Source organism: Oncorhynchus masou, chromosome 26 (genome assembly GCF_036934945.1).
Source record: "Oncorhynchus masou masou isolate Uvic2021 chromosome 26, UVic_Omas_1.1, whole genome shotgun sequence".
NCBI classification, from domain to species: domain Eukaryota; kingdom Metazoa; phylum Chordata; class Actinopteri; order Salmoniformes; family Salmonidae; genus Oncorhynchus; species Oncorhynchus masou.
The window spans coordinates 18,006,719-18,034,437 of record NC_088237.1 but is presented as its reverse complement, the minus strand read 5'-3'; the positions used below and the strand labels follow the sequence as shown (position 1 = coordinate 18,034,437).

The following is a 27,719-nucleotide window of genomic DNA, read 5'->3' as shown; positions in this document are numbered from 1 at the left end:
AAATGTTTTGGCAAAGTTTACAGGTAACGTTTGAGATATTCGGTAGTCACGTTGCGTAAGTTGGAACCGGGGTTTTCCTGGATAGAACACTCCAAATAAATGGACATTTTAGATATTTATGGACGGAATAAATCGAACAAAAGGACCATTTGTGATGTTAATGGAACATATTGGAGTGCCAACAAAACAAGCTTGTCAATGGTAAAGCATGATTTATATTTTTATTTATGCGTTGTGTGTCGCGCCTGCAGGGTTGAAATATGCTTTCTCTCTTTGTTTACGGAGGTGCTACCCACAGATAATAGCGTCGTTTGCTTTCGCCAAAAAGCCTTTTTGAAATCTGACATGTTGGCTGGATTCATAACAAGTGTAGCTTTAATTTGGTATCTTACATGTGTGATTCCATGAAAGTTAGATTTTTTTTTATAGTAATTTATTTGAATTTGGCGCTCTGCATTTTCACTGGCTTTTGGCCAGGTGTGACGCTAGCGTCCCACATATTCCAGAGAGGTTTTAACAGCCATTAATAACCAACCACATGAATAAGGGCAAGAACCCCACACCTCTCCCCTGCTATCCATGAGACTGTGTTTCTGACTAATAGCTGCTGGAGGGTGAAAATAATGGTAATACTATTGTCACAAATCAAACATTTTATTTAAGAATGTCAACAGTTACATCCATAAGTGAGTGTGTAACATCAATATGAAGAATTTTACACTATGAAAATCCATCACTGTCACCATACAGTACATGTTTTAATTAACTACAGTCTTGAGAAAACACTAATGTCCTTTTTATTCCTCTTCTCTTCATTGATCAAAATGCCCTTATGTACAACAAACATTAATTACATTACATTCATACACCAACGAATCTTGGATTACAGTTTGTTAGAACAGTACAACATTAAAGTCTAAATCTATCCTAATATACATTTACAGTACTTCATATTTTTCATTCATGAGCAAAAAGCTATCTATAGTTAAAGAAAATGCATTGTCTGATGAACTAAAATGTTATTTATATACGGTAATATTATTAGGTACTAGGATTATTTACAGAGAGCTTGACTATTTTAGTTTTCTTGGACCTTCTATCCCTCTCCTGTTGCATCATCATGGCTGGTCCTCTTCATCCAGACCCACAGTGACCTAAGAAAACAAACACAACAGTACAAAGACCCTCACTGGAATTTTCTGTTCGTCAGGTTGTGCGTGTTTGAGTTCCTGTTCGTTTTGTGCCCTGTGTAAGGTTGGACTATTTTCTGTAGGGCGGGGTCCAGGGCAGGGAAGCAGGCCTAGTGAGACGAGGGACTGGTGACAGGGACCAGAGTTAGAGCGGACGGAATGAGCAAAGGCTATGATCTGGCAGCGTGGAAGTGGCAGGGCTGAGTATTTGTAGAGGTCTTGATTATGGAACTCCACTCACACAATCAGATACACCCACAGAGAGAGAGAGAGAGGAAAGAGCACTGGAGGAGTTGCGGCAGGTTAGGGACACACAGGATGAGAAGTAGAGGGCATTGCAGGGGCAGATGTAAAATGAACACACATTTGCATTTGTTCCTAGTGAGAGTGGGGAGAGAGAGGTGGCTGGAGTAGGCTACTTGGAGCATCTCTGTGTCTGACATGTGACAGTGTTTGCTGTAGTGGGACCCTGTTGGGGCTAAAATGCTGTCCCTGTCCCTGTATTATATCCCCCAACAACCCCAATAAGATGGTAGTCTTGTTGCCCGGTTGGTCAAGCCACAGCCTCTGGAACAGATGTCTATAATGTCAGAAAAGGTTTGAATCCAGCCTAGTGCCCTCTGATGCAACCTCTGCCTATCTTTTCCTCTCTTTGTCTGTTCAATAAAAGATGTCTCTTACTTCCAGTGGAAATAAACTCTTCAGAGAGCAGTCTATCTTGTCCAGGGAGGCGTGTTCAGTCTGTCCATGGCCCTGACGGGTTAGGGAGCAGCAGTTACTAGCACCCAGTTGAGGCTCAGACACACGGTATGGAAAGGGGTCCCCATTGGACCGCTCCCACATTCTGGTAGAAGTCTTCCAGTAGAGTCCGATCCACATATCAACCTGCTGTGTTTCTGTTATGCTTTGGAATGCTGTGTAATCTTCTTGGGTGAGGATGCTCGCTAAGTCATCTCCATTGGCTCGGCAAGCCGTCTGTGCCTCCTCCCACGTCAATGAACCTTGACCCATGTAATATTTAAGCTCTGAGGAATTGTTTGATTGTGTGTCTAAAGACAGAAGATACACAATTGTCCTAAAAATGTCCTGAAAGGCATGGACATTGATGTCATATAATGTACATAGACAGTTGTCAAAGGATACTGTAACTCATAAAGGTGACATAATCTGAAATGTACTATGTACTGTTCCACGTTGTTCTGAATGAATAACCCCCTTCTAGTAGAGTTTTTACATTACTTTGGAGTAATAGTTTTTTTTAAATAGTTTGATTGTGTGTTTAAGGACAGAAAATACAAAATGTCCTGAAATTGTCCTGAAAGACAGACATTGATGTTAAATAAATGTTCCTAAAAGGTTGTCAAAGAATACTGCAACTCATAAAGGTGACATGATTAGAAATGTACTATGTACATTTATTTAAATTAATGCTTTTTGACACCAAAATATTGGTCATGATGTACACAATTTCTTACTTTTTAGTAAAAGTACAATTTAACTTCTGGTTGGCGTCATCAAATTACAAGTCAATATTCTTCATTTGGCATATGACCAAGACCAGAGTCAATATCACCATGTTGAGTAGCACAACAGGATATGTGCTAGTCCTCATTTGATTGGTAAATCAAGGCTTTGCGCTCAGGGAAATGATGGGTAAATCTCAGTTGACCCTCTCTGGAACTTTGCCAACTAGTAAGTATGTTATAAACCTCTCACTTTGAGCTGGATGTGTCAATGTGTAGTTCTACGAGCAGAACTACTGTCTTAACTCAATTATCCACAAAATTCTTAGCTTGAAATTGATTTTTTGCTGGAAGCTGTGCAGCGCAACTTCCCCTAGATTACCCCCACGCTGGGTCAGCCCCTGGCAATTAGAGTTCCAGCCAATGAGCTTTTGCCCCTTGCCATTTGAGCGACAGCTAGCAAGATGTACATACAGTAGAGTGAGCAATAACGCACATTCAGTGCCTTCGGAAAATATTCAGACGCCTTGAATTTTTCCTGAAAAAAATGCATTCTTATTCTTAAATGTATTTTTTTAGTTTATCCTCAGCAATCTACACACAATACCCCATAATGACAAAGGGAAAACAGTTTTTTAGACATTTTTAGCACATTTATTAAAACCAAAATACAGAACTTAATTACATAAATATTGAGACCCTTTGCTATGATACTCAACATGGAGCTCCGGTGCATCCTGTTTCCATTGATCAAGAACCTGATGGTCTAAAAAGAAGGACTACAAACAAACAAAATATAACTATTGTAAAATAGATTGTGTCTGTAAAGTTAATATGAAGAAGACTAAGTGTTATTGTTTATAAGTTTACTCCAGTTGGGGGACTGGTGGTAGGGTTTGCGGGGAATAATAAAGGCATATTCTAAAAAGTATGTATGTATATATTTACCCCAGAAAATACATGGGGGATTGGAAATTAGGCAGACAATTACATTGATGGAGGCAACAACCTATCCGCAATATTAAAGCTGATCCACCCACTAAAAAGGTAAATAAATAAACAAATAAAAATAAAAAAGAACCTGATGGTCACTCTGACAGAGCTCTAGAGTACCTCTGTGCAAATGGGGGAACCTTCCAGGACAACCATCCGCAGCATTCCACCAATTAGGCCTTCATGGCAGAGTATTCAGACGGAAGTCACTCCTCAGTAAAAGGCACATGAGAGCCTGCTTGGAGTTTGCCAAAAGGCACCTAAAGACTCTCAGACCATGAGAAAAACGATTCTCTGGTCTCATGAAAGTAAGATTGAACTCTTTGGCCCAAATGCCAAGCATCACATCTGGAATAAACCTGGCACCATCCCTACGGTGAAGCATGGTAGTGGCAGCATCATGCTGTGGGGATGTTTTTCAGTGGCAGGGAGACTAGTCAGGATCGAGGAAAAGATGAACGGAGCAATGTACAGAGAGATCCTTGATGAAAACCTGCTCCAGAGCGCTCAGGACGTCAGACTGGGGTGAAGGTTCACCTTCCAACAGGACAATGACCCTAAGCACACAGCCAAGACAACACAGCAGTGGCTTCGGGATAAGTCTCTGAATGTCCTTGAGTGGCCCAGCCAGAGCCCTGACTTGAACCCGATCGAACATCACTGAAGAGTCCTGAAAATAGCTGTGCAGCAACACTCCCCATCCAACCCGACAGAGCTTGAGAGGATCTGCAGAGAAGAATGGGATAAACTCGAGGCTGTAATCGCTACCAAAAGTGCATCAACAAAGTACTGAGTACAGGGTCTGAATACTAATGTAAATGTGATATTTCTGTTTTTATTTTTTATTAATTAGCAAAAATGTCTAAAAAAACAGTTTTTGCTTTGTCATTATTGGGTGTTGTGTGTAGATTGATTTAATACATTTTAGAATAAGGCTGTAACCTAACAAAATGTGGAAAATGTCAAGGGGTTTGAATACTTTCCGAAGGCACTGTACATACACATATTTGACGTAGTACGCAATTTTCGGGGACCACTTTAGGCTCATGAGCACTGCTTTCAGAACTACTGGCTAAAAAGTAAACAAAAGCATACTTAACCCTCAAATCTGTCTTTCTGGGAAAGGTCTACTATTTATGGGCCCTCTTGGCTCTCTTTCCTTTGGTGACTGTTGAATAACTTAGCAAGCATGCATAACCATTCTCATTTGCCTTCTAAGGCCATGGACGCACATATTGAACAATATGATAACCACATATTACATTACAATCCTAACTCACGTGATATGATTCATGTGTTCAGAGCATCCAGGTGAGGTGAAGCATGGCGGCCCCAGCCAGACTAATCCTGGGCTGCAGGTAGCCTAGTGGTTAGAGCGTTGGACCAGTAACCGAAAGGTTGGTGGATTGAATCCCTGAGCTGACAAGGTAAAAATCTGTTGTTCTGCCTATGAACAAGGCAGTTAACTTCTTATGGCTTGGGGCAGTATTGAGTAGCTTGGATGAATAAGGTGTAAACTGCTTGCTACTCAGGCAATACATGCATATTGTTAGTAGATTTGGATAGAAAACACTCTGAAGTTTCTAAAATTGTTTGAATGATGTCTGTGAGTATAACAGAACTCATATGGCAGGCAAAAACCTTAGAAAAAATCCAACCAGGAAGTGGGAAATCTGAAGTTTGTAGGTATGCCTATCCAATATACAGTGTCTATGGGGTCATATCACATTTCCTAAGGCTTGCACTAGATGTGAACAGTCTTTAGAACCTTGTTTGATGCTTCTACTGTGAAGGAGGGGGGAATGAGAGCTGAATGAGTCCGAGGTCTGCCAGAGTGGCATGAGCTGATCACACGCGTTCACGTGAGAGTTAGCTCTGTTCCACTACATTTTTACAGACAAAGGAATTCTCCGGTTGAAACATTATTGAAGATTTATGATAAAAACATCCTAAAGATTGATTCTATACTTCGTTTGACATTTTTCTACGAACTGTAATATGACTTTTCATCTGAACTTTTGCCTGGATTGTGTAATAAACGCGCAAACAAAAAGGAGGTATTTGGACATAAATTATTGACTTTATCGAACAAATCAAACATTTATTGTGGAACTGGGATTCCTGGGAGTGCATTCTGATGAAGATCATCAAAGGTAAGTGAATATTTATAATGCTATTTCTGACTTTGTTGACTCCACAACATGGCGGATATCTGTATGGCTTGGTTTGTTGTCTGAGTGCTGTACTCAGATTATTGTATGGTGTTCATTTTCCATAACGTTTTTTTTTAAATCTGACACAGCGGTTGCATTAAGGTGAAGGGGATCTAAAATTCCATGCATATAACAGTTGTATCTTTTATCAATGTTTATTATGACTATTTCTGTAAATTGATGTGGCTCTCTGCAAAATCACCGGATGTTTTGGAACTACTGAACGTAACACGCCAATGTAAACGGAGATTTTTGGATATGAACTTTATTGATCAAAACATACATGTATTGTGTAACATGAGGTCCTATGAGTGTCATCTGATAAAGATCATCAAAGGTTAGTGATTAATTTTATCTATCTTTTATTTTATTTTATTTATCTTTTATTTCTGCTTTTTGTGACTCCTCTCTTTGGCTGGAAAAATGGCTGTGTTTTTCTGTGACTAGCTCCTGGCCTAACATAATCGTTTGGTGTGCTTTCATCGTAAAGCCTTTTTAAAATCGGACACTGTGGTGGGATTAACAACAAGTTTATCTTTAAAATGGTGTGAAATATTTGTATGTTTGAGGAATTTTAATTGAGATTTCTGTTGTTTGAATTTGGCGCCCTGCACTTTCACTGGCTGTTGTCAAATCGATCCCGTTAACGGGATCTTAGCCGATCTCAGCCATAAGAGATTTTAACCCACTGTTCCTGGGCTATCATTCTGAATAAGAAATTGTTATTCACTGACTTGCCTAGTTCAATAAAGGTTGTTTTTTTATTTTATGAAATCAGTGTGGTTATTTTCAGTCTGAACATTTTTTACCAGTATTTTGAGTATCCATTAGAGGGAGTTCAAGATCAGAGGTCAGTTGATCAAGACTGACACATTTGACAGCAGTAGTATCTGTACATGCTACAAAAGCGCATACTGCATGGCATACTGCAGTATAATTACAACTAACCCCTGTGTATGCCATTTGGCTAGAAACATGCTGTTTGAATATGAGTGTCATAGACCTTCCAGTGCTTGGGGGTCTGCAAGGAGGAGTTATACCCAGATCAGAGACCTAAATGCTGGGTGGGTTGGGAATGATTTAGCGAGTCTCACACACAACAGCTTCCTTGTGGAGAATGAAGAGTGATAAGCTGCTGTTAATGAAAAAGACCTGGGCTTTCCTGACCACTACACCTCTCTGTCATAACGTTATGATATTCAATATTGAATCCTCTTAACCTGCCTAGTAAACCCAACCAGCCAAATATAATCAAATTAATCTTTAAACCTCCCCTCTACACACATATTTTTCACACACAGGCACACGGACACACAAGTACGCACACACACACACACACACACACACACACACACACATTGTCAAGTCTCAGATGTATAGCGAGCTGACTGTAGTAACATGGCATGGCTTGGCACAAAACAAAACCATTTGATCTTATCAAATCATAGCGTTTGGCATAGCACAGAATGTCCAGAAAGGTCCGTCACAACTGCAATACTGGAAAAGGAATGACATTGTTTTCATGATAGGCCTTGAGCCAGTAAAGAAGCACTGTTCAGTCTGTCCAAGGACAGGGTCAAGTAACACTCAGTGTATTCAGTCCCACTTTCAGTAATCAGTCACACCTCCACTGGTCAACAGGAATTATAGACACACACACACACACACAGGGATGAGGCTCTAATGGTGTTTTTTCCATCTAGACTTACCCCACAGCAGGGTACCACCAGTGTTTCCATCAGGAGTTTGACACTGGAGACTTTTGGCAAGCAGAATCAACAACATACGTATCATTCAAGGCTTTTGCTTTGTGAGAAGGTGTTAAAGTTCAGTTAGCCAATGTTATGTAAATGACAGCTGAAAGGTACCCAGGGCATTGCTTTGGCTCCAAGTCAGAGCAGGTCCACCGGAGCCATGGCCCAGTGAGACATGGGTGCCAGCCCGCATAGAGGGAAACAGAAAGGTCTGAGCCATTTGGGTAAAACACTGGGGCAAATCCTCAGTGGAAATGTGCCATATGAGAGAGAGAGAGAGAGAGAGACTATTTCTGAGAGGATATTTCATTTTCAGTGTTTGTGGTCAAACCTCACTTCTGAAAAGGAGCAACATTCTGGAATATAGAACAACTACCCAAGGAGATCAGGTAAGCGATTATGACACAATACTTTTGTAGAAGTATAATCATTTTTTACATGTTTTTATTTGTGAAGAAAAAAAAAGTGCAACTGTGTGCTCATCCAATAACAAAACAAAATGGAAAAACATTATGGTCAAATTGTGCACACAGTTCTTCAGACATAATCAGAAAATAGCACACACACACACACACACACACACACACACACACACACTTACACACACACACACACACACACACACACACACACACACACACACACACACACACACACACACACTTACACACACACACACACACACACACACACACACACACACACACACACACACTTACACACACACACACACACACACACACACACACACACACACACACACACACACACACACACACACACACACACACATACACATACACACACACACACACACACACACACACACACACACACACTTACACACACAGCAGGGCTTGGCACAAAACAAACCCATTTGATCTTATCAAAACATAGCGTTTGGCAAGTAACTTCTATGACAGACTGAACAGTGCTTCTTTACTGGCTCAAGGCGTATCATGAAAACCATCAAGACAAGAGCATCAAGTTCACTGTGATGATACTTGTATCAATATGTGTAAAATAGTCTACTCACTGTTTCATGCTCTAGTATTGTAGTGGTGAGGGACCTTACTGAACATTCTGTGCTAAGGACAGGGTCAAATAACGTTCAGTGCATTCAGTCCCACTTTCAGTAATCAGTTACACCTCCACAGGTCAACATGAACTATAGATGTACACACACACACACACACACACACACACACACACACACACCACACACACACCCCCCACACACACACACACACACACACACACACACACACACACACACACACACACACACACACACACACACACACACACACACACACACACACACACACACACACAGCCACCCTTGGCAGAAGTTTCTGTTGGGCTCTGTAGATTCTATAGCTCCCTTGTGCTTCCTCCACCGGCAACACTCAGACACACATACCCCTTACCCCTCTGCTCCCCAACTCCCCCCGGCCCCCACCCTCATATAAGCCTTAAACACAAACACACACAGGGATGGGGCTCTAAGAAACAAAGAGAGAGAGCGAGGAGAGTATGACATTGAAGAATTAGCCCTCGACTGTTTGTAAGAGGATGTGTAATGTTTGTGGTCAATTCGTGGATGTACTTTTGTTATTCACTTCTGAAAAGGAGCAACATTCTGGAATATAAAACAACTACCCAATGAGATCAGGTAAGTGATTATGACACAATACTTTTGTAGAAGTATATATTCTTTTTTTTATGTTTTAATTTGTGACTCATGGATTTGTAAATATTTATGCAACTGTGTGGTCATCCAACAGCCAAACAAAATGGACAAACATCATGGTCAAATTGTGAACAAAGTTCTTCAGACATAATCAGAAAATAATTAAAGTCATATCCTAAAATAGAACACTGAATTAAAATGATTAAAGGTTATCAAAGAAGGATATCTACGTTGGTCTGTAGTGCACATTTTGAAAACCTTGTGGTGGTGGCCTTTATATAATAATTACAATAATATATGCCATTTAGGTGATGCTTTTATTCAAAGCGACTTACAATGGTTTTGAATGGGGGACAAGCCCCCAACTCTGGCTCTGATCTACTGACTCATAAATATACAGTTAATGAAAGAGAGAGTTTGTTCTGTGTTGAACACAAACTCCATCTTTCACTCAAGCCTCTGGTGTCATATTAGGTGAAGGTGTAGAATATCAGACCCACCCCTATCCGGCCATCCAGTGTTTTCCTATGTCATAAAAGTGTGTCTTATTCACTCGCTGACTAACTTGTGCTTTAAAAATTACATTTCCTAACTGTGGTTAGCTTTCCCCAGATTTTACCCTAGTTAAGCTAGGCTAGGCTAGGCTAGGCTGTGTTTTGGATGTATTCTTAGCCTGGCACCGCTATGTCGTTGGTAACCCTGTTCCTTAGTGACAGCTTTGGGGTGAGATCAAGCTAAGGATGCTCTTGGCTATGGTACGATGCTGAAACCCAACAAGCAGTACTACTGGGTCAAAAACACAGCGGGAGATCTTATGACCAAAACTTTGTCCAGCTGTCCCCATTGTAACACTCTGGAGCAATCAATGACACCATGTTTGAGGGGTTTTTCCTCTAACAGAACCTGAAAAACATCACAAGGTGTGAAGAAAAAAATGATCAGACAAATCTACTATAGAAATCATGGATACTGTAGCCTAACATTACTGTGCCTAAATTATAGTACTGTCCTGTTTGTGTTTTTGACCTTTGACCATAGAGTAATCTTGGTGATAAACTCAGACATCATGTCATGAATTATATTTTATTCACTGTTTTGGAAAGATACAAATCAAATTGCCTCTTAGATAAGAACATGGAGGAAGCTCCCCAGTTAAATCTGACACCTGTTTTTTTCTGCAGTCACTATATCAGGTCCCTAATTTTTTTTATTGTCACAATATCATTGTGTCATTATAATTCACACTTGATAAGATAAAGCAAAGGTTTCACTGGCTGGCTATGTGTGCCATTCCACAAAATACATGGTGACAAGCAGAGAGAAATGAAAGGGAGAAGAGCATATACATTCAAACAGGCTTTCTCACTACCCTGGAAGTGCCAGGTTTGATTGAATAGGTCTGTAAGATCATTCACATAACAGAGGACAAAAATTGGATAAAACTGCAGTTCCTCACAATAAAATGACAGCTCTTAATAAAGATTGTAAAAAATAAATAAAAGACCAGCTCTATCCCATTTCTATATCTCTCTGTCAAGCAAATCTTCAGAAACTATTTCTAACTCAAGATGTTTACACTTCATAAGAGAAGGCACTGGTGCTCACTGGTTGTGTTCCATGTAAACATCTCCATCATGTCTGTCCCCTCGGCAGGTGGAGAGGTATGGATGCCCACCCTCCAGAGAACCTGTACCCATACACCGTGTCCAGACCCATCTACTCCAACCCCACGTTTGAGGAGGACAACGAGAGGCAGGCCCGGGAGGAGAGGACCCTGAGGGAGAGACTCAGCCGCACCTGTGGGTCAGTTTGGACAAGGTTTTAATAGTCTTACTGAAAGGAAAACAGGCAACATTTTGTATGTTTGGTCTGTGAGAAGTGAATCTGTCTGTCTGTATCTATGCTGACTGTAATAATGTTTGACGTTAAATATCTGTTTTTACCAATGCAGCTGCTCAGGTAGGCAGGCCCTGAAGGTTGTGAAAGGAGTCTTTCCTGTCATTGACTGGCTCTCCAGATACCCAATAAGAGAGTGGCTTCCCAGCGATGTAATCTCTGGTGTTAGCACTGGTCTGGTGTGCAGCTTACAAGGTGTGCGTCCCAGTTTTCTCTAAACCAACTGTAGTCGATGTGTAGATTCCACAAATAGCAACTTTTTGAGTATCCAGTGTGACCAAATGGCATTCTTTCCTCACTGTTGTAATCACCCATGGCAAGCTGCTTTGAACCATTTCATGCTTAGACAGTTTTGTTTAGTGCTCTTTGAAATAGCAGGTTGTTGAAACTGAAAGTCATCAATCTTGACAGAGTAAACATGTCAGACTGCAGTTGCCCCTCGTCAATTCTCATGTGAGAAGACAAACACTACTCATTTTCTGTGGTTTATTTCCTTGTGTCTCAGGCCTGGCCTATGCCCTGCTTGTGTCCGTGGCTCCAGTCTATGGACTCTACTCTGCCTTTTTCCCCATCCTCACCTACTTCCTGCTGGGCACCTCCAGACACATCTCTGTAGGTAGGGCCCACCCCTCCACCTGACTGACACCTGGACTGACCATTGACCAATGACTAATGAACTCACCCATCTCCTGTGATTGGATGTTTCATGAATGAGGCAGAGACGTATCAAGTCAAATATGTAACAATGCATTTACAAAAGTGGCATCAATTGCGCGTGCACTTATCAGGTGTCTCCCTTGCCTGTTCTCCACCCCTCAGGTCCGTTCCCTGTCACCTGTCTCATGGTGGGCTCCGTCGTGTTGACCCTCGCCCCCGATGACCACTTCCTGCTTGCTGGGAATGGCACCGGTGTGAATGGAACAGAGTCTGATGGGATTGTGGTGGACGTGGAGGCCATGGAGGCCCAGAGGATCATGGTGGCATCCTCCATGACTGTGCTGGTCGGGCTGTTCCAGGTAATTATTGAGTTAAAGATTCAGTGCAAAGAGGAAGACATTGATATCCCACAATGATCTGACACCATATTGTTCATATTAATATAAGGTCTCGACAAACAACTCTGAGCCCTGATTTATCTTTAACTTGGATTAAGAGTTTTTGCTGGTCAAGTCATATGGTCTACTGTATCTCCATGGTGACCAGGTGTTCCTCCCCATACAGGTGGTAATGGGGCTGCTCCAGGTGGGCTTCCTGGTCCGTTACCTGTCGGACCCCCTGGTGGGCGGCTTCACCACGGCCGCTGCCTTCCACGTCCTCATCTCCCAGCTGAAGATAGTCCTCTCCGTCCCCACTAACAACCACAGCGGCTGCTTCTCCATCCTCTACGTGAGGGTCCAATAATTGAATACACACTGTAGAAGAACATCTGTCTAGATTCCTTTTGATTGGCTGTTAGTGTCAGAGAATTCTTTCAGAAAAAAACAGCCTAGAGTTTTCTATCCATCAAATAACACGTGGTTATTGACAAAATAACAACGAAAGAGCTTTCTATTTAGTGGTCATTCTATCCAACTAGGTTCATTCGAAGGCCTACTTTGCATTTGAACAAAATGCATGTCTCAGGGATAGAGTCAGACATAAAGATCACCACATATGACCAATTCCTCTGTTTAGACGCTCATCGACGTGTTCACCAACATCAGACAGACCAACAGAGCTGACCTGGCGGCCGGGCTGCTCACCATTGTCATCGTCATGGCCGTAAAAGAGGTCAACTCCAAATTCCGGCACAAGATTCCCGTCCCAATCCCCATCGAAGTGATTGTGGTAGGAAGTGGAATGGCTCACAGTCAATATTTTACTGTTGTGAAATGATAACGATCCGTGTTTGAGATTCTATAAAATGCAGAATATCCAAGCATGTAATAGGGTCTACGGAGAATTCTGAGGATATTATGGGCTACTATTAATGGGGTGTTTTTAGAACTTCTCCACCAAGTTACATCATCCTAAGTGATAAAATAACTATAACCTAAAGATGAAATGACTGTATATGTGTGTGTTACATGTGTGATACATGTTTAAGTGTACAGTAAACCATCATGTCTCGCCTCTCCCTGTGTCCAACTGTCTCTATCTCCACCCCAATCCACCCCCCTCGCTCCCAGACCGTGGTTGCCGCTGGGATCTCCTACGCCACCGAGCTGGAGTCGCGCTACGGTGCCAGCATTGTGCACAGCATCCCCAGGGGGTGAGAGCCCTTCCTGTGGCACTTCCTGTTTCCTGTCCCCAAAGCAGAGGATGTTTTGGAGTTTTTTATTGACAGACTTAGAATCTTATGGTCATCCTCGTTAAGTCATTCAGCAGGCGCTATCCTAACCAGACCAACTTGGCTTGTAGTGTTACCATCAGAGTATTAACAAATGGCATGGAGAAACATCCCCAACAATACCAAACATAACTGAAAGACTATTTAAACAACAATATGAGTTCAATTCAGTTAAATTGGCTACTGTACACTTCCTAAATCAAACACAATATCAAAACTGTAAAATATATGCTGTTTTCCAATGTAACTTGTGAGGGGTTTGTCCCACAGGTTTGCTCCAGCTCAGCCTCCCAACACAGAGCTGCTGTGGAACATTCTGGGCTCCAGTTTCTCTACAGCGGTAGTGGGCTATGCAGTAGCTGTCTCTGTGGCCAAGGTCTACGCTGCAAAACACGACTACACCATCGATGGCAATCAGGTGTGTATGCTTGTGTGTGTGTGGTACGTTCCAAACTTCCTGCCAATCAAGTTCTATCCCCAAGCAGAATTTCTCTCACACTACGGAAGTTGAACTGTGATGTGAGAGTGTCTATAACCAAGAGTTTAATATGACCTTCCTAATGTCTCTCTGAAGCAATGTGAGTATTGTGGCCAATATCTATTTTTTGCAGTCACTCCACACAAACACACACATAGTCAGGACACCACTAAAACACTGTGTTGGTTTTTATAGTAAGTATCACTTAAATGCTTCATTCAATCGGTTTACAGTAACTCAACACTCCCTACCAAAACCGGATTTGTATATTGCAAATTAGCACCAATGCAAATGTTTTCTAAATCAAGGCCCTAGTCTCTATGACATCACAGCAGAGCACCGGTACAGTATGTTGAAGAACAACATTTGCAGATTGACACTGGTTTCTCAGCTGTAATGTGTGCGATGCTCCATGTATCATTTGCAGTAGATTGACCAGGCTTTCTCCCTGTGTGTCCTAGGAGCTGATAGCGTTCGGGTTCAGTAATGTGTTCTGTGGCTGCTTCTCCGGCTTTGTGGCAAGCACCGCACTGTCCCGCACCGCTGTACAGGAGAGCACCGGCGGCAAGAGTCAGGTACACTATACAGTACTTATAGGCAAGAAAAACAAACACACACACACACACACACACATTAACAGGGTGCCGTTACAAACGTGTGTACTATTCTTACAGGTGGCTGGTATAATCTCAGCTGTGATGGTAATGATTGTGATCCTGGCTCTCGGGAACCTCTTGGAACCCCTGCAGAAGGTGAGGAAGAGATCCAAGCTGTATAATGGGTCAACTCATCAACCACATCCAATGATAATGCAGAGTGTGAAATGGGATTGCTGTAGAACAGTGGTTCCCATACTTTTTTAAAGTCCTGTACCCCTTCAAACATTCAACCTCCAGCTGCATACCCCCTCGAGCACCAGGGTCAGCGCGCTCTCAAATGTTGTTTTTTTGCCATCATTGTAAGCCTGCCACGCACACACTATACAATACATTTATTAAACATGAGAATGAGTATGAGTTTTTGTCACAACCCGGCTCATGGGAAGTTACAAAGAGCTCTTATAGGACCACAAATAATAATGTAATAATAATTAATACTTTTGCTCTTTATTGAGCCATCTTACATATAAAACCTTATTAATTAATCAAAAATTGTGATTAACTCACAACAAGTTCATGAGAAGGGTGTGCTTGAAAGGATGCACATAACTCTGCAATGTTGGGTTGTATTAGAAAGTCTGTCTTAAATCATTTTCCACACACAGTCTGTGCCTGTATTTAATTTTCATGCTAGTGAGGGCCGAGAATCCACTCTCACATAGGTACATGGTTGCAAGGGGCATCAGTGTCTTAACAGCGCGATTTGCCAAGGCAAGAAACTCTGAGTGCAGCCCTATCCAGAAATCTTGCAGTGGCTTCTGATTAAATGAATTTTTCACAGAACTGCTTGATGCATTTTCGATGAGGCACTCTTGTTCAGATATCGGTAAGCGGACTGGAGGCAGGGCATGAAAGGGATAACGAATCCAGTTGTTTGTGTCGTCCGTTTAGGGAAAGTACCTGCGTAATTGCACAACCAGCTCACTCAGGTGCTTCGCTATATCATATTTGACATTGTCCGTAAGCTTGAGTTCATTTGCACACCAAAAACAAATTATGGAAAGATCTGTGTGTTGTCCTTTGTAATGCGGACAGAAAAGAACAACAACTTCTTAATCAAAGCCTCAATTTTGTTCCGGACACATTGAACATAGTTGCGGAGAGTCCCTGTAGTCCTAGATTCAGATCATTCAGGCGGGAAAAAACAACATCACCCAGATAGGCCAGTCGTGTGAGAAACTCGTCATCATGCAAGCGGTCAGACAAGTGAAAAAATACAACTTTAAGCTCGTCTCTCAATTCAAAAAAACTTGTCAATACTTTGCCCCGTGATAAACAGAGCAGTTCTGTATGTTGTAAAAGTGTTACAATGGTCGCTGCCTATGTCATTACGTAACCATTTTCACTGTAGTGTCCAAAACGTCTTTCAAGCTGTCAGGCATTCCCTTGGCAGCAAGAGCCTAACAGTGGATGCTGCAGTGGACCCAAGTGGCATCAGGAACAACTGAGGGTGCCACTCCACTATGTCTCCCTGTCATGACTTTTGCGCAATCAGTACAGATACCAACACAGCTTGACCACCAAAGTCCATTTGATGTCACAAAGCTGTCCAGTACTTTAAAAATTATCTTCTCATGTCATGGTTTCCAGTGGTTTGCAGAAGAGGATGTCTTCCTTAATTGACCCCCCATAAATATAACGTACATATACCAGGGTACCAGGCCCGACATGTCTGTTGACTCATCCAGATATAACGCATATAATTCACTGGCGTGTATGCAAAGCAGGAATTGTTTCAAAACATCTCCTGCCATGTCACTGATGTGTCGTGAAACAGTGTTTTTGATGAAGTCATTGTCTGTATAGTTTTTTTGGCCTTTTCCCAGCATTGTCCCAGCCATATCCACGGCAGCAGGAAGAATGAAGTCCTCTACAATAGTATGGGGCTTGCCTGTTCTAGCCACTCAGTAGCTCACCATATAAGACTCTTCTAGACCCTTCTTATTAATGGTATCTGTTGCTTTTTTACATGTCTTAATACTTGAAAGTAGTCTTTATTCTCGCTCAAAAAACTTCTGTGGCTTATTTTTCAAATTGTCATGTTTCGTTTCTAAATGTCACAACAGTGAAGGTTTCCTGCAACAGAGTAACGGTTTATTATTATTATAATTATTTTTTTTAACCTTTATTTAACTAGGCAAATTAGTTAAGAACATAATCTTATTTACACTTGACGTCCTAGGAACAGTGGGTTAACTGCCTTGTTTAGGGGCCGAACAACAGACTTTTTTTACCTTGTCTGCTCGGGGATTCGATCAAGCAACCTTTTGGTTAATGTGATTGGATGTTAATTATTTGACTAGGCTACCTGTATTTGACGTTGTGTTGTTATTTCGCTGAACACTAAATGGTTTCATTTTATTTTTGTCAGTGAAACGAGGCTACTCAGACGAGAGAAAAAAACTCACCCAAATGTATAGCCCTGTTGGGAAATATAAATGTACTGTTTGAAAATGGTTATTTGACCCACCCGACGACATTGTGCATACCAGTTTGGGAATACCTACTGTAGACTAACACACTAATCCAGCTCTGTATTGGTCCCACAGTCAGTGCTGGCAGCCATCGTCATCGCCAACCTGAAGGGAATGTTCATGCAGGTGACAGAGGTGCCCACACTGTGGAGACAGAACAGAGCAGACTGTGTGAGTAACACTGACAGTCAGCAACAGTGTAGAGCACCATCCACTTTCAATCACCTGAAGTAGATGACATGAAAACATGATCAACTTGGAATACATGCATGGATTCATGGAATAACTATACATGTAATCACTGGCAGTAAAGATACCGTAGTGTGTTGATGTCACCCAATCCACTGTATTTCACTTCAATGTAACAATTGAACTAAGACTTTCTCTGCTGGATCTCATCGTATGTTAAAACTGAAACTTGTTATTTTCCAAGTTCATCTGGCTGGCGACCTGCCTGGCTTCTGTGGTGTTGGGACTAGACGTGGGACTGCTGGCTGGCCTGGTGTTTGAGATGGGAACTGTCGTGGTCCGGACACAGTTGTGAGTGACACATAACACCTACAGCACGTAACACAATGCAATGGAACCAATCACATACATTACTAGATGCATTCTGTGAAGGCCTAGATTAGATGTCATATTTTGATGTTGATATTGTTGTATACACTACAGTATTTACTCTGTATTATAAACCCATTGACCATAAATCAGAAGATCAAAAGATTTCCCCGGCTCGCGTGTTTGACCACGTGCTCTTCACCGCTGTGTAGATAAGAGTCTACAAACTTCAGTCAGCGAAACTATGGGTAACACTGAGCAGACCTCTTCTGTAATCAAAGGCTATTAGGATGGCTTTGAAGTCTTCAGCTCGTGTCATTAGAAATATCAACCTTCCCAAACCCACTGATGTATAACATAAAACAAATAAGCATTAAAAATAACTGCTAAGAGATTCTAGGATTCATATGCTTGATGTGTCCTAGTTTAAACTGTCATTATTTATATTTTCTGTCTACAAAATAGAAATGGTTAGGATGGCACTAAGAAAAATATATTTAACTTCTAAAAATATATATTTTTCTCCTCATCCATAGTCCTGCATGCTCTACACTTGGAAACATACCCGGCACAAACATATACAGGAACATGAAAGACTACAAGAATGTAAGACATCTGAAATGTTTGAACTCTAATTAATATATACCATAAATGGATGCCAGAAATAAATGCAATAATGAGGACTTCCTCTGTCAGATTGCAGAAGTTCCCGGAATTAAGATTTTTAAGTGCAATGCTCCCATCTACTTTGCCAACATTGACTACTTCAAAGAGCGATTGAGAGTCACGGTGAGTGAGCTCATTATATTTCCCCTTGACATTGTATAGATTGTGGATAGGCCTTATCATTCTACAAGCAGGCAAGATGAAAGTTTGTTGTGCATTTGACCTTTGACATGCAGGTGGGGTTTGACTCTGTCAGAGTGTTCAAGAAGAGGAATAAGGCCCTCAAGAAGATTCACAAACTCATAAAGAAAGGGAAACTGAGGGCGACAGAGGTAAGATCCAATCTGAGTATTGATAACATTCATCTGTTCAGCTCAGAATCTTTTGAAACAGGGTAATTCCATCTTTCAGTCTCCTTTCAACCCTTTGCACTCATTTAGTTTTGCTCTGTAAAGTGAGCACAGTACCTGGTAACCAGTTAGGATTTTAAGATAGGTTGTGGAAATATATTTGACTTATTGATTGATTGATTGATTGGTTGAACCTCTGTTCATCCAGACCGGGGAGGTAGTATCCGAGGTCTCCCTGGGTGTCGATAACAAGGGCTTTGAGTGCGAACAGGACAGTGGGCGGGAGTCTGGTCAGGTGGAGGACGGGGATTGGCCTGTGCCAGAGGTGGAGGTCCGTGTGGATTGGGCCATGGAGCTGCCAGTCAGGGTGTCGGTACCTAAGGTCCAGATCCACAGCCTGGTACTGGACTTCTCAGCCGTGTCCTTCCTAGACGTGGTGGCCGTCAAGTCCCTCAGACTGGTAGGTCGAACTCTACTACTGGTACCATCCATTTGATATTCTACAGAATAGATTTTACAGGCCAAAGTTCATTCAAAGACAAAATATCCCTTACTACAGTGCTATAGTGAGTCATCTTTCTGGGGCGGCAGGTAGCCACCCCAGTGGTTAGAGTGTTGGACTAGTAACCGAAAGGTTGCAAGTTCAAATCCCCGAGCAGACAAGGTACAAATCTGTCGTTCTGCCCCTGAACAGGCAGTTAACCCACTGTTCCTAGGCCATCATTGAAAATATGACGAGGCATCATGTCACTGCTTATACACAGTGCCCAGCCTCATGACAATGACAATGCACAAATGCCAAAACTAAAGGAATAAATACCCTCTGTATGGTTCAGTGATGGTCAGTGATGTTTAGGATGAGGGAGGCCCAAAAAAAATTAATAGCATGGCCTTATTACTATTACAGCATACTGGATGATTGCCATTCATATTCCATTCACCCAGCTCAATGTAATATCAATAAGTTTAGGCTACATTATACTAACATATCCCCTACCCACATCATGAGGTTGCTACAACCTAGCCTGTGAATGACAGTTTACAATGCAGGTGCACTGGTCGAGAGAGAAATGAGAGTAATCAAGGTGACAATGACACATTCAATACTGCATCGCACGCTCTTGAATGCATCTAGCTGATTTGGGGTGTATTCATTAGTCCAACAGTTGCTAATTAGTTTCTTTTGGGCCAATTCAGGTATGTTTATCCCTATTTTGTTACATTTGCTTCCGTTTAAGCAATGTTTTTCAACAGAATCTTTGGAATGAATAGTAGTCGAATACAAATGCATGATAATTTTGCCCGTTGTATAATTCACTTTCGCATCTATGCTCTCTCCTTCTCTCACCTTTTCCCATCACTTGTGGACTTCAGTGCACAACACATCAGCTATCTGTGACCAGGCAAAAAAAAAATCCAAGCCAAACCTTCATATCATAACCGCTAACAGTTACAGTTACAGGAACAGTTTGGTGACGAACAATGCCTTTTCCAGCATGATGGAGCACCTTGCCATAAGGCAAAAGGGATAACTAACTAAGTGGCTCGGGGAAAAACATCAATATTTTGGGTCCATGGCCAGGAAACTCCCCAGACCTTAATCCCTTGAGAACTTGTGGTCAATCCTCAAGAGGCGAGTGGACAAACAAAAACCTACAAATTCTGAACAAACTCTAAGCATTGATTATGGAATGGGCCGCCATCAGTCAGGATGTGGCCCAAAAACCTGCAAGATTGCAGAGGTCTTGAAAAAGAAGGATCAAACTGCAAATATTGACTCTTTGCATCAACTTCATGTAATTGTCATTAAAAGCCTTTGACACTTATTAAATGCTTGTAATTATACTTCAGTATTCCATAGTAACATCTGACAAAAATATCTAACGACACTGAGGCAGCTTTGTGAAAATTAACTTTGAAAATCAACTTTGTGAAATTTAATATTTTTGTCATTCTCAAAACTTTTGGCCACGACTGTAGATCTTCATTGCAAAACAGTGTGTATTAATCAATTATTTGGTGACATGTGAATATATTTAGTATAGTTTTATGTAAAAAGGATAACTTTTTTTCATGCTTCACAATTTTTATTTTTATGAAATTCACTGAGGAGGGTGGTCCTCCCCGGTTCAACAATGTCAGAATACTACTTAAAATATTTCTCTGTGTCTGCTCTGTTTACTGTAGCAATCTCAGGGTGCAGGAATGCGTTTCATCAGAGGGTTTGTGTGTTTAGTGATTACAAAGCTTAACCCTGTGAGATAAATGGCTTGGTGTCACACTAATCTATCCCCCTCTGTCCTCTACAGGTCATTAAAGAGTTCCTACGCATCGGAGTCAATGTCTACATTGCAGGCTGTGACGGTACGGTTTGGGATAAAAAAAAACATATATGTCACTATTTAAAGTCTTGAGCATAGTAAGCAGTGTTATCGGGACAGTGCTATCACTTTCTTACAAATAATTCTGCTGTGTAATGTTTGTTCAATGCTGCCAAGTGGATTAGAATGAACTAAAAGCAGATTGTACTATCAAAATGTCCATGTCATATTTTTTTTAATTTAACTAGGCAAGTCAGTTAGGAACAAATTCTTATTTACAATGACAGCCTACTGGGGAACAGTGGGTTAACTGCCTTGTTCAGGGGAAGGATGACAGATTTTTACCTTGTCAGCTCGGGTTTTCGATACAGCAACCTTTTGGTTACTGGCCCAATGCTCTAACCACTAGGCTACCTGCTGCCCAAAATGATAATAATAATAACCATAATAATGGTTGTGTTTTGTTGGCCTGCTTGGAGGTTCACATTCTGATAACTGGTGGTGTCTGTGCCAGTCTGTTTCAGCACTGGACAGCTCTGCCTTCTGCATTGGGTTCTTTGCTGTTGTTATTGGTCTCTCTAACTGGCATCTAACACTCCAGATGAAATTGTACGGAAAATGGAAGCCTTGTCCTTCTTCGATGAGGAGGTGACACGAGATCTCCTCTTTCTCTCTGTCCACGATGCCATCCTCTACATCAAACTGGAGACAGCCAATGGGAGCATGCAGGATGCCATGGTTGAGGGGGTGAGGGACCCGGAAATCAGTGGTTTATTCTCTGATTTGAATTGATGCTCAAACAACTGACTAAAGACTGTATTAACCTTGCCATCTTGTCTTTGTCTGTGCCCAGCTTTCTCTAATGCAGGATTGCAAGGAGCCACCGCCTTTCACTGAGGAAGAGGACCTGATTGAGACCTATGACAACCAGCATAGAGTGAGAACTATTTTCATCACTCCAGTTCTCTTTTATTGTCAATCGCATCAGAATGTTTGACAGCCATTACGTTGTCCGTTATTCATCCGAGACTCTCTGCTCATCCATAGGCAATCCATGGACTCTCCAACTAACACAGAAACGCAGAAGAGCTGACCCTGCATCTGTGTTGTCTGTGAACGGAGGATCAACCAGTATAAGTTATTTTCCATAAGGGACCACGGTCAAATCAGGTGACACTGACGATGGATTTTCCCCAGACTCCAGCTCAAACTCAGGGGAAGCTGCTCTTCGCCAACTGAGTATAACTTTGGACTTTGGAGTGGACTAAGAGGGTGATTTGAGGCAGCCGATCATTGATATCTCTCTTTAACAACAGTAAAGTGTCTTAATTAGATCAATGAATAATAAACTGATTTATATTATTGTAACCTCTCTGCTATGTCAAGGCCCTTCTCCTTTACAAGTGTAATCATATAAATACGGAAAAACTACAATAGGAGTTATGCATGTCCTTTTCCTTGTACGCATTTCAACAACCATTGTTTGTGTTTGTGTCGAGGGCTTTCAGAAGAACAAATGCATAAATACAGAAGTCCTGCTCATCCATGCAGTCGCAGTTGATCTGTGTTATAAGCGCTCAGTTTCCTCCCTCCAGAGATGAGCACTCCCGTGAACCCGGAAGAGGGAAGAAGAGACACTTCTGTTTTATTTGTGACCTACTTAGTTAAATGGAGTCCAGAAACAAGAGTGGTACTACATCCCAGATCCTTTCACAGACTTCTTCTCCTCGACCCATTCCCTGCACAGGAAGTGATGTCATACAGGAAAAGTTGAAGTGTGTTTAAACAAAGATTGTCTATTATATTGACAAGATATTCAAGTGACTGCTCTAACAATGGAAATACATGTCCTCAAAGATGGAAGGCAGGCAGAAGGCGGCGAGATCAGGTGAGACCATTCTAGCCAATGAGAGAGTAGATAAGTGTGTGAACAACAGGCCATAGAGATAGATAGAAGAGTCATCTTTGTATTTGTGCAATCATAGCGTCTGTACCAGCATGGGCAGCGCCATTGAAGCAAACTACATTTTAAAGTAGTCCATTCTTTTTAGAGAAGAAAATAACATCCGTGGGCGTGGAGTAACCATTCAGCTGGAGCAAGGAGTTTGAGGCAACCCAACTCATAGGAATCCCCACCCAGTTGATTAATGTAACATGGTGAAAGCCCTCAATGGCAATGTCCATACTAATATCCATGATGGGTCTATCTCTGACAACAGGCACAACTCCGATATAAAGTTGGTTTTGCGTAGCTTGCATTCTAACCATTATGAAACTTCTATTCAATCAAATAAGCGTCACGGAGCAAATGATCAATTCTATTTTTTGTTGATCAAATTCGATACAAAAATTCCTCACTTCGGGGACATATTTTTGGCGGAGTAAAACCTTTTGCTTCGCTTCTTCCTCTTTGGATTAAAGGGTTTGGTTGCTTGTTTTTTATTAGGGCCATTAAGAGATGAATGATGCAACGTTGCGTTCTCAGTCATCAACTCATCACAATAAAAGGCAGACTAGACTGTTGTAAAAAATGTGTACTAGCAATACCAAGAGCAGAATTGTAAAGTTGTTTTTCTTTTAATCATGTCTAAATATGGACTGCAAGCATTTAAAGCTTTGTGGAATATTAAATTTAGTGTCATATTTCCTTTCCCAGTCAATCAAAATATCCTTATCTGCCTCTGGCCATGTGCGAGGTATGAGTTGTTTGTGCAGATTACGGCCCTAGCGTTCCCCTGATGTTCCTGTGTGGGTTACTGTGAAGTAAGTTTGATAGTGCTGTGTTACTAATTGAGGGATGATGTTTACTTTGTTTTCAAATCTGGCGCCTACTGGAGCACTGTGTAAACGGCATTCATTCTTCACCACATTGGACTACAGTGGCTGACTGAGTCTGAACATGGTTCTCAAATAAGGTATATTCAACACTTGTTGAGTTATGTTTCATTTTATCACTTGGGGGAGTACAGTCTTTCTAGATGGGAGAGGCAAGAACTTGTACAGTGGGTTGTATAGTGTAAAGCCAGCTTTAAAAATACATATTGCTTTCCGTTCAGTCTCTAACATAGTCACTACTGTAAGACTCACACACACCTTTTTTTATCAGATTCAGTCTATTTCAGTGAGCGGTCTACCTCACTATTTGACTGCTGCATCTATTCAGATCAAGGTGTTCTTTCTATAAGCAGGTTACTGTTTCCGTATGTACAGGTTGCTCCATTCTTAATGATTGTGAAACGATAGCTGCATTTATACCTGGTTCTAGCTTTGTCCTGATCTTGTCCACGTTCTGTTTGTGCCCACATTTTTTAGACAGGTAGAAAATCAAAAGACACATTGTGATCTGATTGTGATCATATCATCCTGTCCACCTCTGGTAGTCAGACACACATTGTGTCTGGGTATCTTACAAGTGTAGACAGATCTGGACAGAGAAAGCATTTAAATCATATTTTTTCCCGCCCTATAAAATCATTGACAGGTGGCACCGTTGACTGATTACATCAATATGTGTCCAACAATAAATAAATGAATAGCATTTTGAAAACATAGTTGTGAAATCATTTACATAAAGGAAGGGACCAGAACATTTGGTCACAATGCAGACACAGGGGACAGGTAAAAACATATTTTAATGCCATGTGTCGACACATTTCTGGAAATATGGGCACAATCAGAATGTAGACAAGATCAGAACAAAGGACTCATGTCATCACCAGGTATCAATGGGGCTTAGAGCATCCATCATGGCATCATGATTTAAAAAAAAATATGATTATATTATCAGTAATTCATATTTGACAGCAACTTTATAAACCATGTCGTGGGTGTGAGATTGTTAAATAATTCTGTCTTTGAAGAGAGGGTTTATTGTGTTCTGATCTCCATCGGTGGTTGTGGATTGTTATGGTTGCTAGGATTCTCCCATATGGAACCTGTTCCTGGGGACAACCTGACATACATCCTTTCTTTATTGTTTATCATCACAATGTAAAAGGTTCTCAGTTTTCTCTGCTGAATACTACCGCACTGTTTATTGGTTGTTCTATTGTTATTATTATGTTGTGTAGGCCATGCCAAGCTCCTATCAGGAGTGATTCATTGATTCAATGATTTACGGACTATTTGAATACTCACTAAATGATACATGAGAAAGTATGTTCATTCATATATGAGACATGTTTATTTATTGTGCTTTATTTAATGTACTTTATTGTAGTATTGTACAAGCCAATTGTATTCACATATGACTCAAAAATAATTGTACTTTTAAATTACTTACTTGCAAAACCCTACACACAAAAACCTAAAATGCAGACAGACCATCACAAATTTTTAAACAGTTATATTAGTAATTCTTCACATACCTCAATCACATCACTGTCAAAATGGGTCACAACCAAGTCACTCAGTTCACCTTGCCCTGTGAGAGACCGTTCTTTTCTTTAATCTGCCTTTATGAGTGGAAAGGGCAGTAATAGGGAGTCAGTGGAAACTGTTTGTCCTTGTAGTCGTTAAAGGAGCAATCCAGCCTTCATCAGGCATTAGAAATCTGACAACACACATGTCAAAGCCTTGAAGGACAAAGGCCCGATCTATAACAAACAGCATGACAAGGCAAGAACATCATGTTAATATGAGGATGTGCTTCTTTTGATTTAGGAGACTCTTATCTTGATTAAATGTAAACAAAAACATGAGCAGGTCAAACAGATGTTTTGTTTGTTCTGGAGGCACTAGTGGTCACTAGCTGGCACAGTCACAAAGTCATACAATCAGATTTGAATCCTAACCATCATTTTTGTTTTTATGGATTTTTACAATAAAGACAATTTTGCAGCTGGCCCATCTAGAGGAAATCTCTCAGTTCTGCCTCCAGGGCAATATTCATGACAAGAAACATCAACCTGTGAAACATACACCCCAAATATGTTTCTTCGGGTACTGTAAGTAATAAATATACAGTAAAAACAGAGAATTAAGTAACCTTCCCCTATACACACGTGCACCTACTGTACACACACACACACACACACACACACACATGCACACCTGTGAGGTCATTCCCACAGACATGCTATTTTCACTTGACTGGAATGCAGCATTGAAAGCCAACAAAAACATATACTATTTTGCTGTGATAAAACTGTGATGATAACATAAAGCAGAGATACCTGTAGCTTATCAACTGGTCACGCAACAAGATCTGGGTCAATGTAATATGTTTTCATAGAGCCGCCTGTGGTTAGGAAATCTGTTCCCAAGTATTCCCAAGCATAACTAGAGAGGAATATGTGATCCCAATGTAATCAAGGTTTGAAATGACTCTGTTTTTGTCAAATACTAAATCTGTTTGTGCTTCTTTGGGTCTATTTGCAGTGCACAAATTATTTATGACTATGTTCCAGCCTCTCAATCATTCACTCAAGAATAAATTGTCCTGTGTCTGATGTCATTAAGGACCCCTGATGTATGGTGTATATAGATAGGCTGTAAATAGGTATGCTGTAGGCCTTTGTTTGACACAAGTGGTCAGCATGTACTGTAGATATGATGAAATTGGGTCATAACAGTCTGGACAAAACAATTACTATTATATTTTTACATTGTTATTCTTGAATTTCTTCAGATGGGTGCTTTAGATAGGCTTCATGTAAGACCTACTGTTAAGTACAACAAGACATCCCCTGCACTGACACCCCAACCCCAGATGAACAATAATATCCCTTCTGTGTGGCTGCAATGAATCTCACAACATTAGCCAGTGTCACGTCCTGACCTTAGTTCCTTTTTTATGTCTCTATTTTGGTTTGGTCAGGGCGTGAGTTGGAGTGGGCATTCTATGTTTTTCATTCTATGCTTTGTTCTGTGTGTATTTCTATGTGTTTGGCCTGGTATGTTCCCAATCAGAGGCAGCTGTCAATCATTGTCTCTGATTAAGAAACATACTTAGGTAGCCTGTTCCCACCTGTGTTTGTGGGTAGTTGTTTTCTGTTTTTGTATTCTGTATTCTTTTGTTGATTTTCCATTCAGTGTTCAATTCATAATAAAAGATGAACACGTACCACGCTGCACCTTGGTCCTCACCTTCTTCCATTAACGGCCGTTACAGAACTACCCACCACCAAAGCACCAAGCAGCGTGTAATGGCCTCCTGGACATGGGAGGAAATATTGGACGGTGAGGGACCCTGGGCACAGCCGGGAGAGTATCGGTGTCCGAAAGAGAAGCTGGAGGCAGCTAGAGCAGAGCGGCGACACTACGAGGAATTGGCTCAAGGTAACGTACACGAGAGGCAGCCCCAGAATTTGTTGGGGGGAGGGGCACACGGGGAGATTGGCGGCGTCAGGTAGGAGACCTGAGCCAACTCCCCGTGCTTACCGTGTCGAGAGAGTGAACGGGCAGGCACCGTGTTATGTGGTGAAGCGCGCGGTGTCCCCAGTGCGCTGGCATAGCCCGGTGCGCTACATCGCAGCTCCTCGAATCGGCCAGGCTAGAGTGGGCATCGAGCCTGGAGGGATGATGCCGGCTCAGTGCATCTGGTCTCCAGTGCGCTCCTCGGCCCGGGTTAACACGGCACCAGCCCTACGCACGGTGTCCCCGATTCACCAGCACAGCCCAGTGCAGCCAGTTCCAACTCTTCGCACTTGCCGGGCTACAGGGGGTATCCAGCCAGGACAGG

The 27,719-nt window shown here is 41.6% G+C and overlaps 1 protein-coding gene across 2 annotated transcripts; it reads left to right on the top strand.

Annotated features, from left to right (window-relative positions):
* The first annotated feature begins 7,899 nt into the window (after positions 1-7,899).
* slc26a4 (solute carrier family 26 member 4) lies at positions 7,900-27,109 on the top strand. 2 transcript variants are annotated; one of them, XM_064938670.1, is made up of 21 exons: positions 7,900-8,002; positions 10,960-11,109; positions 11,258-11,397; positions 11,708-11,818; positions 12,022-12,218; positions 12,424-12,588; positions 12,877-13,029; positions 13,371-13,453; positions 13,802-13,949; positions 14,471-14,584; positions 14,684-14,761; positions 17,218-17,313; positions 17,576-17,682; positions 18,237-18,306; positions 18,397-18,489; positions 18,603-18,698; positions 18,925-19,176; positions 21,026-21,080; positions 21,639-21,784; positions 21,891-21,974; positions 22,085-22,409. In XM_064938670.1, the coding sequence occupies exons 2-21, from the start codon at positions 10,970-10,972 to the stop codon at positions 22,106-22,108; spliced, it is 2,352 nt and encodes a 783-aa protein (XP_064794742.1). In that variant the 5' UTR covers positions 7,900-8,002; positions 10,960-10,969; the 3' UTR covers positions 22,109-22,409. The 2 variants fall into 2 exon arrangements, with proteins under 2 accessions (XP_064794742.1, XP_064794741.1); XM_064938669.1 differs by lacking the exon at positions 7,900-8,002 and adding an exon at positions 9,134-9,288 and having other exon boundaries at positions 22,085-27,109.
* The last annotated feature ends 610 nt before the right edge of the window (positions 27,110-27,719 follow it).